Raw genomic sequence first — 13,423 nt, 5'->3', positions numbered from 1 at the left:
TATCTGCACTGAGATTAACCAGATTGATGTAGCCTAAATCCAAGTCCAAAGAAGATCCATCAGGAGCCCATTCTGGGTTGGAAAGAAGAAAGAGACTCAGTAGGAAACCAAGTCTAGTGGGGGACATGGGTTATTGAGACTGACCTCTGTAACAGCTTGTCCTTGTGCAAGTCTACCACATAAGTGGTAGTGGAGGCAGGGGGGAAACCAGTGCACCCCCATCCACCCCGTTAAACACAGTCTGTGCCAATTCCTGCATCAAAAAAACAAACATTGCAGAGTGTAGAAAGCAAGGCACATTTAGAGCTGTGCTATGTAGAGCCAGCTGGTCACATAGATGGGGTAGATGCTTACAGTATCCACCTCTCTGGGATTATGAGGTTTTACTCATTTTTCAACTAAAGGAGGCAGCAGCATGCAATTGTTTGCTCTCAGAGGAGTTCATGCCATGCTGAAATAGCAGATGGAGGAGGACAATCAGGCACAGCCTTGGGACTCCTGCAGTAAAGTGGTCTGCAGCTGATCAGAATTATGAAGCACATGAACACAGTCACACACACAGTCACGACTTTTGGGTGGCCAAGATGTTGAGACTGTCATACCTTTCTTAAAAGCAGAAGGAAAAAGCTATCTTTGCTCACACATGCCCTCCCCAGGCATGAAGATAATAGCATAGAAAGCAGCGAAGCATATATTGATCCAGAAAAGTATGGGGAAGAAAAAAAAAATTTCAGGGCATACTTAGTATGGATGCCATCACAATCATTATGCTGTGCTAACTGCCAGATGACACAGGGCATTAGCTGTTACTTTACTGGATTTGTCCCACTGAACAGTCTGATATTACAGAAGCTTACAAGTTCATACTTCAGAAACTAAGTCCAACATCAATATTCCTGTATCGCAAAAACAAAGCAGTTCTCTTCCAACAAGGTAAAGCAGATGGAGCAAGGGATCATCAAGTGTTTCAGCCTGTTAACCAAGGTTACAACCTTATTCCTTCTTTCAATATAGCTTGGAGGAAAAAGCCAGCCTGATGTTACATAAACACTGATTTGAGAAAAGGTTCAAAGAACATATATTTTGTTTCTCATTTCAGTCACAGAAATGGTCTTCACCATCCTTATTCTGAAGGAACTTAAAAATTGCACTCAGAAACTATGACTTCAGTATAAAAATAACAGTAGGAGCTGGAAAGCCCTTCCACTATAAGAAGTACATTCGTCACGTTGTGGAAATAGAATTTAAAAAAATTAATCATGTTAATATTTGAAAACTCCCAGCACATGAAAACCTTGCATTACACAGCCCTTAAAAATTAAATGATAGCCTTTTGAGGTGTGTATCTTCCTGCACTAATCATTTTCAAGTTGCTGGAAACCAACATTTATTCTAATCTACTAACTTAGGTCCCTAAATATTCCTACTATATTTTCAAAACAGTAATGAATCTAACCAAATGAACACTAAGAAACAAATACATGACATTATTATTGTGATTTGAAGAATCTTTTTCTTGTAATAGGTACTGCACTTCCTCCTTTTTAACCCGCAGAATACAAATAACCACTTCATACCCAAAAAAAGGAGTCTCAAGAATTTAATCCTTAAAATTTACTCTACCATTAGTTTCTGATTCACCTCCAAATATGAGCTGCCTCACAGCTAATAGTCCACCAAAAAACAAATTTTCCTGCATAAATTATCATAAATCTCATGGTAATTCTGATTGGATATAAAGAAATTTCTGTTTCACCATGAGGGTGGTCAAACTCTGTAACAGGAGCCTGGAAAGGCTATGGAATCTCCATCCTTAGAGATAACATTTGACTTGAAAAGGCCCTGATCAACCTGATCTTTCTGGCAGTGCTTTGAGCAGAAGGTTGGACTAGAGACCTCCAGAGGCCTCTGCAAACCTAAATTATTCTCTAGGTCTATCCATGCCAAATACTTCCTTTTCTTTAGGGTCTGTCTCCTGCATCAGTAGTGGTCAAATTCACCTTACCTCCAGAATCATCAGTGAAGTTTCCTTCTTATTCAGGCAATACAACAAGTACCAAAACATTGCTATACTGTTGACCATAAATAGCTAGCAAGGCACTGCCACCCAGCAGTTCTGAAGACCAACTAAAGACCAGCTGCACAGGAAAAGCCAAAGTGCTTAGTTACATAACCCACTTGTGCATTTTGCACTATCATGATCTTTGTTATACTCACAGTTGCAGACATCTAGCTAGACAATTGCTCTCACTATCATGTGGAAAGCTGCAGTTATTTTTCATACTTTGTATTATAGCTCTGATACACACTTTGCAAACATCCTCTTTGTCAACATCAATATCAAGTTTATCAGCTTGGTGCCGATTTTGTATTTTGAGGGTAGTCAAACTCCTGTAGAAATATCCTAGAGGTAAAAGATCCTTCAGTTAAATAGTTATATTAAATATTAAATACATTAAATAGATAAATACTTAAATAGCTAAATTATTTGACAGGAATCAGCTATGATTTCAACAGCTGGGTTAGTCTTGCTATTATGCCTGCAATAAATAAATGAACTAATGGATATACTTAAAAACAAAGGACTGTTTTTACATCAAACAGTAAAATGTAAAATTGCCTGATGTTGCATGGCATCATTTCTTCTGTTCTCTCTCTGGACCACTAAAAACTTTAATATGACCAACTGCTATTAGACCCTACACAGGGCAAGGCAGAAAACTGAAGGACCAAGCATTCAATATAGGACCAAGAAAGCACATTTTAAATCCTCCTACATCCATCCCATGTCTTCCCCTCATCTCATGGTACCACAGTCACATAGAAAACATGGGGCTTCAAATTTCAGTTCAGTTAAACACCCACAAGACTGTTTCATATGGCAAAATGCAGTCATGGCAGAGAGGCTGGAGTTACTTAAAAGTGTCAAAATCTGCCTCCTTGCATTAGCACAGCTCCTGCCAAGGGTAATACCCTGTTTCCCAGCCTTCACAGACAGCTTGGTTACATCGACTGAACAAAAGGCTGCGGAAACATAWAAGTGTCTACAGAGGTAACAAACTGAACTGCAGGGAGTTAAGACACCAATTTAACAAAAACAACTCACATATGCAAGATATTAGGATTGACAAATGGGGGGAAAAAAACAAGCAAGAGCTCTTTTCTTCCATTTTTTTATTAGGAGAATTATTTATTAAACTCTTACCTGTCCAACCCCTGGCAGTAAATGGAAAACAGGCAACACAAAATTGCCTCAGTATCTACTATAATAAGATCAGATGCTCAAAAATTACAATGCCTGCGACCAGGCTACATCTTGCACAACCACTCAATATGCAGAACATCCCTGCACTGCAGAATAAAATTAATCAGAGTCCTATGCAATAAGATTGGCTACACCGAGAAGAAGGTGTTTACTAAGAAAATGTCCTATTGAGTAGAGCTTGGGAACACTTTGGTTGCTGAGTGAGGCCAAGTGGAAGTACACAGGGCCTTCCAGCCTCACATCAGGCCAAATCTGCCTTGGTGAACCCACAGAAACAGTGCTCAGCACCAGAACAGCCTGGCCAATCTAATGATCTAACCGCTCAGTTAGGCTACCCCAAGGACGATCCTAGCAAAGACATTTGAAAACTGCGTCTGCATGCGTGCTGTAGGTCCTGTAGAGCAGACCTTAAACTACCACAGGGACAATCAAAGCACATGCTTCACGAGAGATGCTTTTGCACCATCCTAATCTCACAAGCCCTCCAAGTGTTTCTAGAAAGAGCCATCAAAAAGAGGGAAAGGAGAGGGAGAATGTAAATTACCTGTGCTGCACACACAGTGCCACATATTCCACTGCCATACATATGGGGGTCTTTCTGCTACTCTCCTTGTGTGAATACCTGGCTCTTGCACTGCAGCTGTATGCTGCAAAAATCTTAAGTCAGATTTTATATTAGGACGAGAGGGGAGCAGGAAACTCCCTAAGTCCCAGCTGAAGGTAGAAGTAAAAACATCACTGCACCACATCACTACCAGGACCAGTTGACCTATGCACAGAACTGCAATRCCATGGACAACTGCAGCAACAAGACACATCCAGCCAGTCTCCAACATGTTGAATGTGACCAACTTCCTTGACACCGAAAGCAAAAAAGAGACTCGGGCTGACCAACGTAGGAATTGCCATGAGCTCACATGGACTTGAAGGCAGCAGCAGAATGTTCCCAGGCTCCTGCCCAGTCCAGAGGGGAAGGAGTTGTCTTAACTAAATCAGACTTACATGAACCCATGCCAGATCAGCTTAGCAAAGTCTGCTGTATTCACTATCCTTAGAGAAGTCTTCATGGCCACAGACCATCCAACTGCTCCTTCTTGGTCAACGTTTGCAGCATCCCACAAATCACCACTGTACTGCTGGGTCACTGGCTTGCTCAGTTGTGCCAAAATCACAAATAGAACATGCATTTCCATAAGAATATTCAACAGAGACCTCTCTGCTGGGACTGGAGACCAAGCAAGAAAGCAAGCCATGCCAGTCACATCGCATGTATTCATGGAACATCTGTGGGTCACTCTAGGCAGCAGTGCTGCACAATGCAGATCAGTCAGAATGCATAAGTGGGTATTTCATCCACAGCTGCAAAGCCTTGGCTCTCCTAAAAATCCTCCATTGCAATCCTGGCATTTTAGAGATGTATTCAAAGCCAGCAATACAGATGGCTCATGGATTTGAACCCAAGGGGATTTCACTCCAGCACCTGCATTGCAATGAAAACATGGACTCCGGCTTCTCAGCCCACTATGCTGTAAGCTCACACCTACACGCTCACATGCATATATACTCACACGCTTTCCTTTGTGAAAAGGAAATCCCTCAATCTCAAATCCACAATCACTGCAAGCTGCAAACACTTCAACAAATTCTAATTGCAGAAGCATTTCTTTCCTCAACCCCAAAAGACATGACACAAAGGGAACTTCCTGTATTCAAAGCATCTACTGTCAAAATCTCACGCAGACCCAGTTCAGCATCTACAGCAGATACAGTACAGCATCTAAGGATTGTTTTCACAACTCTTTCTCTGCAGCAGCCCAATTACTGGATTTACTGATTTTCCACTGGATTTACTCATGGATACTGATTTACTGTTTCTGCAGTTATAGTTACTGTTGCAAAGCCAGACTGAAAGTGAGACAGCCCAAGCCAAGCACCTCAAAGCTGCAAAAATATTTTAACATCACTTTTACATTCTGATTAACCTCCAAGACTTCAGAGATGAGAAACAGAAATGCAAAGCTCCAGGGTGGGAAGAAAAAGACAAAGAAAGAGAACACAGGTCTCTCCCTGCCTGCATTCCAGAAAGAGAAAAGCATTGAAGATACAAAAAACCTGCCTTTGCTTCTAGAAATGATAGGATTCTTCCAAATGGTAGATGACACAAAACCACCTCTCCCCCCCATACACCATGATTTTGAAGAACAGGATTCTCACATCTTAAAGTCCTGGTTTGCAACAGTAATGAGTTTTAGAGTAAATTCTCATGCAGCATTAAATCAGTCCCATTATCATACATCAACTTTGTTCGCAGAGTGGGTTTGGGTCATGTGAATGAGACCTTTTCTGAGCAAACTGATCCAGGTGGTCTGTTCCAGGTGCATACCAAATAGCTTCCACATCCTAAAGCAGAGGAGACAATGCTGCTGCTGAAGTGGTTGGAGCCAGTTTGGCGTTGCTCATTACCAAACAGAAGTGGAAGGAGCTGTGGTGCCATCACCAGGGCTTGCTAAAAAACTCCTCAAAAGAAATCCATGAGATCTAGGCCTGTAATATAAACTGGGGCAGACAACAGGAGGAACAGAACACTTGTTTTTTTCCTAGATGCCACACAAAAAGTCACCCAAATAGCACAAAGTGGTCTTGTAGCTTATAAAAAGCTAGAAGGCTGTATGCATTCTCAAGAAAAAAAGACAAATCAGTGTGTAAAGAAATTCCTCTCTGGACATTCTGACGTTTTGCTTCCATGAAAACTGGCACAGAAGGAAAGCTGAAGTAAGTGGCCAGGATATGATACTGGTTGCAGCAAGTGTAGCACACAGTGCTCTATGTAAGGTTCTGGCAATTCAATCAGCAATACAGAAAAGTCAACCCAGGAGGCAAGAGACACTCTACAGAGGCCAAAACCTTCTCAAGGAGCTTAAGCTTGTACTTGGCAAGCAAAACTAGACAGTTTAGCTAGAGAAACAGGTGTGAAAGCTCTTTTTTTCGATGACATCTAAGCTCGCCACCTCCTGTTCTCAAGGCCACAGGCTACTGGAAAACCCAAAAGCAGTGCTGATCAGAGGAAGTAGTGGATGCACACACAGGTACTCTGTGTCCTTCACTGCCTCATAGAGCTGCTCTGCATATCTTTCTATAGGGCAAAAAGAAGCTGGACATGGTCATATCACATACGGGTTCCTAGATGGCTTCATTAACAGACATAGAGACTATGCATGAATTCACAAGGGCACATATGGACACACAACTTAATCCTAACTGAGAGAGATCACAGACTCACAGAATAGTTGAGGTTGGAAGAAACCTCTGGAGTTCACCTAATCGAACCTCCCTGCTCAAGCAGGATTAACTAGAGCAGGCTGCTCAAGTCTGGACATTGTCCTGTTGAATTTTGACTGTCTCCAAGGATGAAGACTCTACAATCTCTCTGGGCAATCTGTTCCAGTGTATGACCATCCTCACAGTAAAAAAGCTTTTACTTTTGTTTAAATAGAGTTTCTTGTAATTCAATTTGCCTATTGTCTTGTCACTGSATACCACTAATAGTCTAACTCTATCTTCTTTACTCTCTCCCATCAGGCATTTATAAACCATGGTAAGTCCCCTGCAAAATTTTTTCTTCTCCAAGCTGAACAATCCTCCCTCTCTCAGCCTTATCTCACATAACAGATGCTCCAACCCCTTAACCATCTTTGTGGACTGACTCCAGTATATTTGTATCTCTTGTACTGGGGAGCCGAGAATTGAACAACAGCGCTCTGGATGAGGTCTCACTAGTGCTGAGTATAGGGGAGGGATCAACTCCTCAACCCACTGGCAATGCTCTTCTTAATGCAGTCCAATGCTGGCCTTTTTTGCTGCAAGGCACACTGCTGGCTGATGTTTAACTTGTCCACCACGTCCTCCAGGTCCTTCTCTGCAAAGCTGCCCTAAAAACAGATGACCCCCAGCATGTACTGATGGACACAGTTATTCCTTTCCAGGTACAGGATTTTGTACTTCTCTTTGTTGAACTTCATGAGATTCCTACTAATCCATTTCTCCAGCTGCATACCAGTCTGGCCCATTTCTCCAATCAGCACACCAGTCTGGTCTATCAACCAATCCTCCCAGTTTTCTATCATCTGCAAGATGAGTTGGGCTTTTCACAAACTGAATTCAGAAGACCTAGCCTGACTGCAAAGTAGACAAAAGCCTAACTGAGGTTAAAATTATATGCTAATAGTATAATCACACGCATTATCTCACATAAAAATATTTTTAAGGGGGAAAAGAGGAGAGACAGACAGAAGTGGAGGAAAGGCAGACAGATGGGCAGGCAGAGGGGAACAGAGAGGAAGAGACAGACAGACATGGGGACAAGAAGGGGAGAGAAAAATTTTGCTGAGAACCTTTTGTCTAAATCTGTGATAACAGGACAACTGGGAGCTCCAGCAGCAAAAGCAGCCTTCACTTACTTCAGCAAGAAATTCTGTAACCTAACTTCTCAGCCACATTTCTCCAAAAGCCTAGAAGGGTATCACTGGTAGGATTTCCCAGTCCTCAGACAGGATAAAGATTTAGAAGGTGGATTAGAAGGTGACATACATTCCTCACAAGTAACAATTCAAGTCAGAAAGAACTTTGCCTTTGGCAAAGGCGCCAAGTTCTAAGCAGACAAAGTGAGGGCACCGTACAGCTAGAAAAATCAAGTAACAGCAGAATATGATGACTGCACAGGGCAGTTGAGAGATACTAAGTGGCAGTATGAGCACTCACATGCCAAGCACAAATACACAAGGTATTGGAAAGTATATGGAGACTCTCTAGGACAGTCTTACTTCGATTAGTACCCCAGCTGTGCTGTGTGGAGTGCATATGCAGAAGCAACATTGTCGGTGACCTGCAAAATTACGTTCCTTATGTAGCTTTTGCCATTGCTTTGGTGGCAGGTAGTATCTCAGAAAGTTTGACTGCTGGTAATGATCTGCAGTCCAAACAGACTGGGAGCTGAAAGAGTGGGTTGCACCTGAATTATGTCCTGAAGCAGGTTTGCAGCCTGGGCTCATGGCCAGCCTGCTCTATCCCAAACTCTGTGAAGCTCTAGTAACTTGCAAAATTACGATCACAAGCTCTGAAAGAAAGCAGCAGCTGTTTAGTCCTTAAATGTGTGTGTAATACTTAAATAAAATCCAACAAGGGTATACTATTTAAGAAGCATTTCAATGCTCAATCCCACCAGAAAAGCAGAGAAATTGTACACAACACTGCTCTTTTCTTTTCCACCTGCAAAAAGCATGAACTGTTCCCTGTTATCTATGGTAATACTACTGACTGATTCCTAAATACTGTTTGGATTAGGTCAGTGTGTTCCTGCCTAAAATGTTTCTCACACCTCYCTGTCAGCTTGCGGTGAAAAAATATACAGTATATGAATCCAAACTCACTCAACCTTATTTCTTATTTTTATCTTTATCACTTATTTCTGTAAAGCATTCAGGAATTAACCTTGCACAGAAAAAAAGCTGTATTCTTCACAAAGAAACTTGATCTTTACTAATATGGCTAAAACAATTCATGATTCCTGAATGTAGAATAGCTGATGCATAGTCCATTCTGCATTTTAGGTCTTTTCTGTCCTGTAGGATTTGATAACTGCTTTGCAGACAGACTTTCCAGACGCTAGTTATGAGGATCATTCTGTGTATAGCTTTGCCTTTTTTCAAATGATTGGTATTCTCAGCTTTTACAGAAATAGCCATTGATGACAAAACACAAATAGTAGTCAACTCCCTGCTAGTTCTGATTTGATGACTTCAGGTCATACTTTTCAGGCATTCCCTGCCGTAGATGTAACATACTTTCATGCTAGCTAGTGTTAATGTTTCCTCTTCGTATTCTAAAAATCTGCCATTCTACACAGTCATACTCCTCATTTTAACTTCACAGTAGCTCCAAGTGTACAAGCAAAAGCAAAAATCTAGATCTCAGCTTTGCAGGTCCTCATTATATTGCTTCAGACTTCAGTCACCAGCTCTACTCTTCTCTGGGAGCCTCTATGAACCCAGGTCTCTCTCAGATCAACAGCAACCTTTCTCCTGACTACATAGGTTGACTTCTCCTTTGCTTGGACTCTCTTTACCATTCTAACTACAATTATTACAGCACAGTGTATCCAAAAAAGGCCTCATCACTCCTCCTCTTAGATGAAGAGCTTTGGAAAACTATCTGAACTTAGAAAATAATTTCCTGGCTTTTCCCTAGAATCATTCTGTTGCAGACAGTAAGCAGACCCAACGTCCCAAGACCTGAAACTATATCACCCTTTAATTCAATCACCTCTGGAGATGTCAAGCAAGGGCAAGGTAGAGGTATGGACACAGGGTCGCAACACCATCTCTGAAGCATGAGCCCTGGTGATAAGGATACTACCCACTGCCTCAGGAGGTGTTTCCCCAGCTACAGTGGGATCCCACAAAAGGGAACATCCCTTTAAAAGCATATTATACTAGAACATGAAAACTGCACCTGTCCAGAGCTGCCTGTGCTTTCACAAGGGAATCAGTGCACAATGCACTTTAGTAAACCACAGTTCTCAGTTCCTCAACGGCAGATTTGGAAATTCCTTGTTTCCATCCTCTCTAGTCATCATTTTTTAGCAGAAGTCCCATCATCGCTGCTTCAGCCAGGAAGGACAGCTACAAACACTGTCCCCTTACATCCTTTGGTGTTAAGCTGTACCTCACCAACACTGCAAGAACCTCTGAGATACCAGCTGACTCCTTTCACTCTATTCTACTAATTCACTCCTGAGGACTGTGAATTTAAAAACTTTAAGATCATCACAAAAAGCTTCAACTTTAACATTATTTATAGTTTCATCTAAGCAAATAGAAAACAGCACCCTTGCATAAGGCAACTCCTCCTTCAACGTAGTTTCTTCAGTGAAAGTAAAGAAGGGATCAGCATTAAAGGAAGGCTTTACTGCTTCCCAGGCAGCTTACTTAAAAGCTTTGCCAGAGAAAAAACAGTCTATAGAAACTGATGGTACCTAAGCCAACTTTCACTTCTAGACTGATATGTAGCTATTTTAAGTAAAATTAAGGATAGCTTTTCAATTCAAATTAACATCATTCAATACCACTACTCCCAAACCTGAAAGACCTAGAATCACTTCACACCTCAAGATAGGTACATGAGAAAAGAGCTAACTGCCATTTCCCCTGTCCTTCATGTTATCCACTTTTTCTGCTTGTCTTCATTCCCTATTCAACTATTTTACGTGGAGACTCTTTGATGCTCATAGTGCTTTAGTCACAACCCCTGTCCTAGTCCTTTGGGAGGCAATAAGCTAACCTTATTTCTTAGTCAGACATCTCCTACTCAATCCCTTATTATCTCACAAATATCACCAGTCTGTTCAGTCTTTCAGCTTAAGTCTCCTTGTTTTTCTTATAGCCGGGCAGACAAAGCTATTTCCCATAGTAGGAGGGAGCAGGACGCTTTGCAGAACGTATTAACATTCTGAGCTGAGCCATTTAACATTAGCATCACATGTAGATGGAAGCTGAAGACAACCCACCCATCACCACCAAAAAAGCGCTCCCCCAACATTCATACCTCTGGATTCTAATTGCTAACATGCACAGTGACCTTTACCATTTCAAGGTCCTCAAAGAAGAGCTCTGGTTATTAGCTTCTTTCTGTCTTACCTTGCAGCTTTTTCAGGACAGCCACTTCCATCTTGAGAACTTGCTTGGGCTGCTGGGCTGATTCCACCTTCAAGGCCACATTCTCACGGGTCAGCAGATCCATTGCCTCATAAATCTCTCCAAAGCCACCGCCACCAATCTTCTTCAACTAGAATGGTACAAGGAGGTTTGGTACAATGCACAAGAGAGATGCCATCAAGTTAGTCCTCACAGAGCCAGGCACTAGCTTCGTTGCTGCACAGGAAGGAACACACTCAGCTCTCAAATCTCTTCTGTGCTGTGACTGAATCCCTTCACTGCACAAGTTAGACAAAAGTGTAGCTGCCCGCTTGATGGTACTATGTATAAACACTTTCCTGTACCACAAAGAACAAGCCCAACAAGTGACAACATGATAAATGTAAAAGTAAATGACAATGCCTATTACACCAGTGAAGCTGATGAAATTCAAAAAAAGACCTTTCAAGGAGATAGTAAAAAAGAAGACAGATACAAACTGTAATCCCCCACCCTCCAATCTCTGCAGCAGAACACAACCAAGGTAACTGAGAATAACGCCCACAAAAAGTAAGTTCACTGAAGTTTAAATTTCATTCACAGGATGTTAAATGCAGAACAAAATATCCACTGGAATATTTTACAAGATGCTTGACCTGCTTTACTAGTGAGGCTAGTTCAACGTCACATTTCAGAGAGCTGCCAACTACACTTGTGTAAAAGCCACAAGTACAGCTCTACTCTCTCAAAGAAGAGAAAGAAAGAAAAAAAACCCACCAAATGAAGCTTTTTGTGCCTCTGAACAAAATTATGGCTGTATCGGGATAGGAGGTTCTCACTACTTGGAAACAGAAGCAATTGCAATTGACATAAACTCAAAGCTAAAGATATCTATGTTTCAACATTTTTAATATGCACCTACTAGAGATATCATCTGCCTGTAACTAGAGTAGTCACCCACTCAGAGCAAGCTGAGATCCTCTGCCTTTCCTGGAAGGTGAATCCTTGATCTCCTTCAGCTGGGACTTGACAGCATATATACATATAAACATGTACATATAGACAGATGCAATTTTCATTTCTCAGTGACATCCAGAGGTCCTCAGCAGCCACATCCTTTTCTTTAGTACAGAAGAGGTTAGTTAACTTGCAACTAAAGGCCTTGGCTGAGGTTGGGAGCGTACCATATAGGCATTTTCTCATTGCTTGGGTAYTCTCTGTCTGTGTCTGTAAGGTGAACTCATCACAGCCTTTTATTTGACACAAAGGAGAGATGGGTATATATCATTCAAGAGAAAAAAAATGAATAAAGAAATTGTTAAATGCAGGGTCAAGAAAGAGAACAGAAAATTTTAATGAAAATCATCTAAGTGGTAACCATGAGTCACCACCCCATGTTATGCCTCACTGTTCAGAGAATTACTTTCTTCTCATCCTGTTCTCATCCCATCAGTAGCAAGAGGAAGACTGGGGAAAATGTGGGCACACTACTGAATGGAGCAGAGGCCCTGGTGACGAACGATACAGAGAAGGTAGAGTTACTGAATGCCTTCTTTGACTTCAGCAAGGCTTTTGACACTGTCCCCAATAGCATCCTCCTACATAAGCTCAGGAAGTGTGGCTTAGGTGAGTGGACTGTGAGGTGGTTTGAGAACTGGCTGAAAGGTAGAGCTCAGAGGGYTGTCATCAGTGGCGTGGAGTCTAGTTGGAGGCCTGTGGCTAGTGGAGTTCCCCAGGGCTCAAGACTGGGGACTGGGTCTCGTCCTGTTCAACTTCTTCATCAATGACCTGGATGAGGGGACAGAGTGCCTCCTCTGCAAGTTTGCTGATGATACCAAGCTGGGAGGAGTGGCTGAGACACGAGGGCTGTGCTGCCATTCAGAGAGACCTGGGGAGGCTGGAGAGTTGGGCAGAGAGGAACCTCCTGAGCTCCAACAAGGGCAAGTGCCGGGTCCTGCATCTAGGGAAAAATAACCCTAGGCAGCAGTACAAGCTGGGGGCTGACCTTGTGGAGAGCAGCTCTGCAGAGAAGGACCTGGGAGTGCTGGTGGATGACAAGTTGACCATAAGCCAGCAATGTGCCCTGTGGCCAGGAAGGCCAATGGTATCCTGGGGTGCATTAGGAAGAGTGTTGCCAGCAGGTGGAGGGAGGTGATCCTGTCCCTCTACTCAGCCCTGGGGAGGCCTCATCTCGAGTACTGTGTCCAGTTCTGGGCTCCCCAGGACAAGAGAGACATGGAGCTACTGGAGAGAGGGCAGCGTAGGGCTACAAAGATGATCAGAGGGCTGGAGCACCTGCCCTCTGAGGAATGGCTGTGAGAGCTGGGCCTCTTCAGCCTGGGGAAGAGAAGACTGAGGGGGGATCTTATCAATATGAATAAGGATCTGAAGGGAGGGTGTCAAGGGGACGGGGACAAACTCTTTTCAGTTGTCCCATGTGACAGGACAAGAGGCAACGGGCACAAACTGA

General features: G+C 42.6%; 1 protein-coding gene across 1 annotated transcript in view; it reads right to left on the bottom strand.

Moving 5' to 3' along the window:
* TTBK1 (tau tubulin kinase 1) overlaps positions 1-13,423 on the bottom strand; it is a 124,023-nt gene that overhangs the window by 86,370 nt on the left and 24,230 nt on the right. The window contains exon 4 of the mRNA XM_085313470.1: positions 10,957-11,104. Coding sequence (XP_085169596.1) covers positions 10,957-11,104 — 148 coding nt within the window. The remainder of the gene's footprint in view (positions 1-10,956; positions 11,105-13,423) is intronic.

Source organism: Rhea americana, unplaced genomic scaffold (assembly GCF_003343005.1).
Source record: "Rhea americana isolate MKP2758 unplaced genomic scaffold, rheAme1 scaffold_387, whole genome shotgun sequence".
Lineage (NCBI taxonomy): Eukaryota > Metazoa > Chordata > Aves > Rheiformes > Rheidae > Rhea > Rhea americana.
This window is presented reverse-complemented; position numbering and strand designations above follow the sequence as displayed.